The sequence below is a fragment of the Arachis duranensis genome, chromosome 10, assembly GCF_000817695.3.
Source record: "Arachis duranensis cultivar V14167 chromosome 10, aradu.V14167.gnm2.J7QH, whole genome shotgun sequence".
Taxonomy (NCBI): domain Eukaryota; kingdom Viridiplantae; phylum Streptophyta; class Magnoliopsida; order Fabales; family Fabaceae; genus Arachis; species Arachis duranensis.
Window position 1 is genome coordinate 5850482 of NC_029781.3, and position 2940 is coordinate 5853421.

Here is a 2940-nt window from a genome sequence, read left to right on the forward strand (position 1 = left end):
AATATTTTTATTATTATAAAATCACTTCTTAATTCTTACTAAATTGTTTTAAATCTAATAATATTAAAAAAATAAAAAAATTAATCAAAACAATTTAAATTTATCTTATTTATTATTGTTAATTATTAATATAATTAATAAAAATTAAATAAAATAAATTTAGACTTTTTTTAATCAACCTAACATTATCATTATCGTTTTAAATGAGACAAGGTAAGATATACTATATTGTTAAGTCATTTTCGATGCTTAAGTCTATATATATATATTACTTAAAGTTATTTAAAATAATTGAATTTAAAATAATTGAACCATTTACGTTTATCCCCAGAACAATCCATGATATATATCCATGAACCATCAGAGCTACCGACGAACAAAAAACCAAAAAGAATAAATATTTTGAAAATGAAATCTTAGGCGTTAGTTATTAACTTATTGATACTTAATATTTAATAGTAAATATTCATATCATTTGGTTCAGTATATGTAGATTCATCTCATCATATAATTTTTCTAATCATTTACATGTGCAAATTAAAACATAGCATGTATATATAATAATAACGTGTAATAATACTCTAAACAAATCACACGAGAAATTAAATATTTGATCATCTGATCAATGACCACCAAAAACTTTCTTTTTCTTTTTTCTTTAAAAAAATAAAAAGATATTATACATAGACTTTAATGATTTGCAAATGAAAACACATATACTATAAAGCTACACATTTATTTGATTGAAGTAGTTAGTTAAAAGCAGAACAAATCTTGCGAATTTCACCATCAGCACCAGTCTTGACTCCAATGTTGCCCATCTTAACCATAGAATTTCCAAACTCAACGCTGAAAGACAAGCCAAGCAACCCTCTTAGGCCTAAATATCTCTGCACAAACATCTTTGTGGAAGCATCATTCCATAGTGCCTCATCTGACTCAAGAATTCCACGTCCATTCCTCAAATTAGCATAGTAAGAAGTATCAAATTTCAGTTGGCTTCCGGTATCTAAGGGAACACGGTTGCTGCCGCCCCTGTTTTGAGGGCAGAGTGCTTGTAGTTGCGGAACAAATGAAGGGTCAATGGAAGGATCAGGGCCATTTCCGGTGAAGTTGTACAATCTGTTGCTGAAGAATTGGCATGCTGTGGTACCTATCGTATGTCCTCCTGTCCACATACATATTCATCAAACTTTTTGTACAAACATGTTTTTTAAATTTGCTTAAATTTGCATAGAATTTTTTATTTGTTTAATATTAAGTTTTTTTTAAATCAATAAAAATTAATCTGTAACAAATATTATATATCTCACAAAATGATTCCTTTCAAAAGTTCAAAAATTTAAACTAACAAAGAAATAAAGTTATATATGTGTAATTATATCTCTGACAAATTTAATATAATCTTAGTATGATTACCAACAAGGGTAACGAGGTCTTGTGTGTTGAGGCCCTTTGCTGCAAACTTCTGTTTTTGAACATCAACAGAGTCCGTAGGTGCAGGCAAGTTGTTAACATCCGAAGCTTGTGACACACGACCATCTTTACGTCCTGTAGGCACTTGCCAACTCAATCCACCGCTCTACAAATAAAAATATTGTCAATATTATTACTTGTTCATTTTAAATAGGTAAAAACTCACGTGCAGATATCTTTATGTAAAGTTAATAGTTAAGAATTGTTACATAATTTAACAGATTTGACTAAATTATCAATTTCACTTAAATTTTATTATTGTTGTGTATATATACCAGGACAACAGAGTCGCGAGCAGCAAGGGCAAGAATATCGGCGCAAGACACGACGCCGGGGCATGCAGCCTCGAGTTGTGTCTTTGCGTCGTCAATGACCTCAAACCCTCTAAGTTCGAGGTTTGCAAATGCTGTTCTTTCGGTGGCAGAGCCGGTAACGAGGACAGAAGCGTCACAACCTCGGACAAAGCAATCATGGAAGTGCATTCTGAGTAAGCCAGCAGCTAGAGTAGGATCGGAGTTAAGATGGGATTGAACCGTGGACTTGACAATAGATTCTGCTTTTGGACATGTAGTCGCATAGAACCCTACACGGGTACCTTGGCCATGCACCGTGGTAGAAACAATACAGAATAAGGCAATCATAATGAACCTTTTGTTGATGAAAACACCGTCCATTTTGGTAATTAATTAAGTTCAAGTAATAATTATTATTGCCTTTATTATATGTATATGTATATGAATGAGGATGCTAAGCTAATAAGTAATAACACGTATGCATGGGAATGGGATGATGATAATAGTAATAAGGTAGTGAAGGTATTTATAGGGCTGATAGGAATTGGAAGAAGGTAATTAAGAATAAAGATGAGAGAAGTAGGTGATGATAAAATAATAATAGAGATTAGAGAGTAAGCAAAGCCGGCTGATGGATATGATTAAGCAAGTAGTGCATGAAGGGAACGTGCGAGGATGGAACGTGATGAGTGATGAGCTGTCTTGCATTGTTTTGGAAATCGCAACGCGTGAGAGCCATTGGAGAGTGGAGACTTACTCATGGTCACTGCATTTTGTCAACAGTCAACGGATTCCTCTTCTACTTCCAAATTGCGCACGCTCAAAATCTTATCTAAGTCCACAAAATTTGTTTAAGGTGTAAATTTAAGTGCGCTTGACTTCACGTAAAATTAATAGTTGAAAGTTGTTAAATAATTTAATTGATTTAAATTTAAAATTAATTGATTTAATTAAATTTTAAATTTTTGTTTAACGATTTTTATCTATTAACTTCACATAAAATTAATTACACTTAAATTTCTATCATTTTTTAAATTATTCTTTTATCTTTTAAAAAATAAAAATTTTATAATTTAAAAAAATATTTTGATAGAAAAATATAAGATTTTCTTCACCTTTTTGTGTTAGAGTGTGCACGACCTAGCTAGGGCCAATAATTTTCACTTATCCA

General features: G+C 31.4%; 1 protein-coding gene across 1 annotated transcript; it reads right to left on the bottom strand.

Annotated features, from left to right (window-relative positions):
* Positions 1-602: 602 nt before the first annotated feature.
* On the bottom strand, positions 603-2272 carry LOC107468746 (cationic peroxidase 2). Its single transcript, XM_016088105.3, has 3 exons — positions 1752-2272; positions 1420-1582; positions 603-1168 (listed from the first exon to the last, which is right to left on the bottom strand). The coding sequence occupies exons 1-3, from the start codon at positions 2148-2150 to the stop codon at positions 753-755; spliced, it is 978 nt and encodes a 325-aa protein (XP_015943591.1). The 5' UTR covers positions 2151-2272; the 3' UTR covers positions 603-752.
* Between the last annotated feature and the right edge of the window lie 668 nt (positions 2273-2940).

What these genes read in the sequence shown, in the direction of transcription:
- LOC107468746 (XM_016088105.3), bottom strand. Translation starts at nt 2,150, where the DNA reads ATGGACGGTGTTTTCATCAACAAAAGGTTCATTATGATTGCCTTATTC. An exon ending in CTCGCGACTCTGTTGTCCTG is followed by an intron (nt 1,583 to 1,751) that starts GTATATATACAC and finishes TTTTATTTGTAG; the next exon opens with AGCGGTGGATTGAGTTGGCA. An exon ending in AGACCTCGTTACCCTTGTTG is followed by an intron (nt 1,169 to 1,419) that starts GTAATCATACTA and finishes GTATGTGGACAG; the next exon opens with GAGGACATACGATAGGTACC.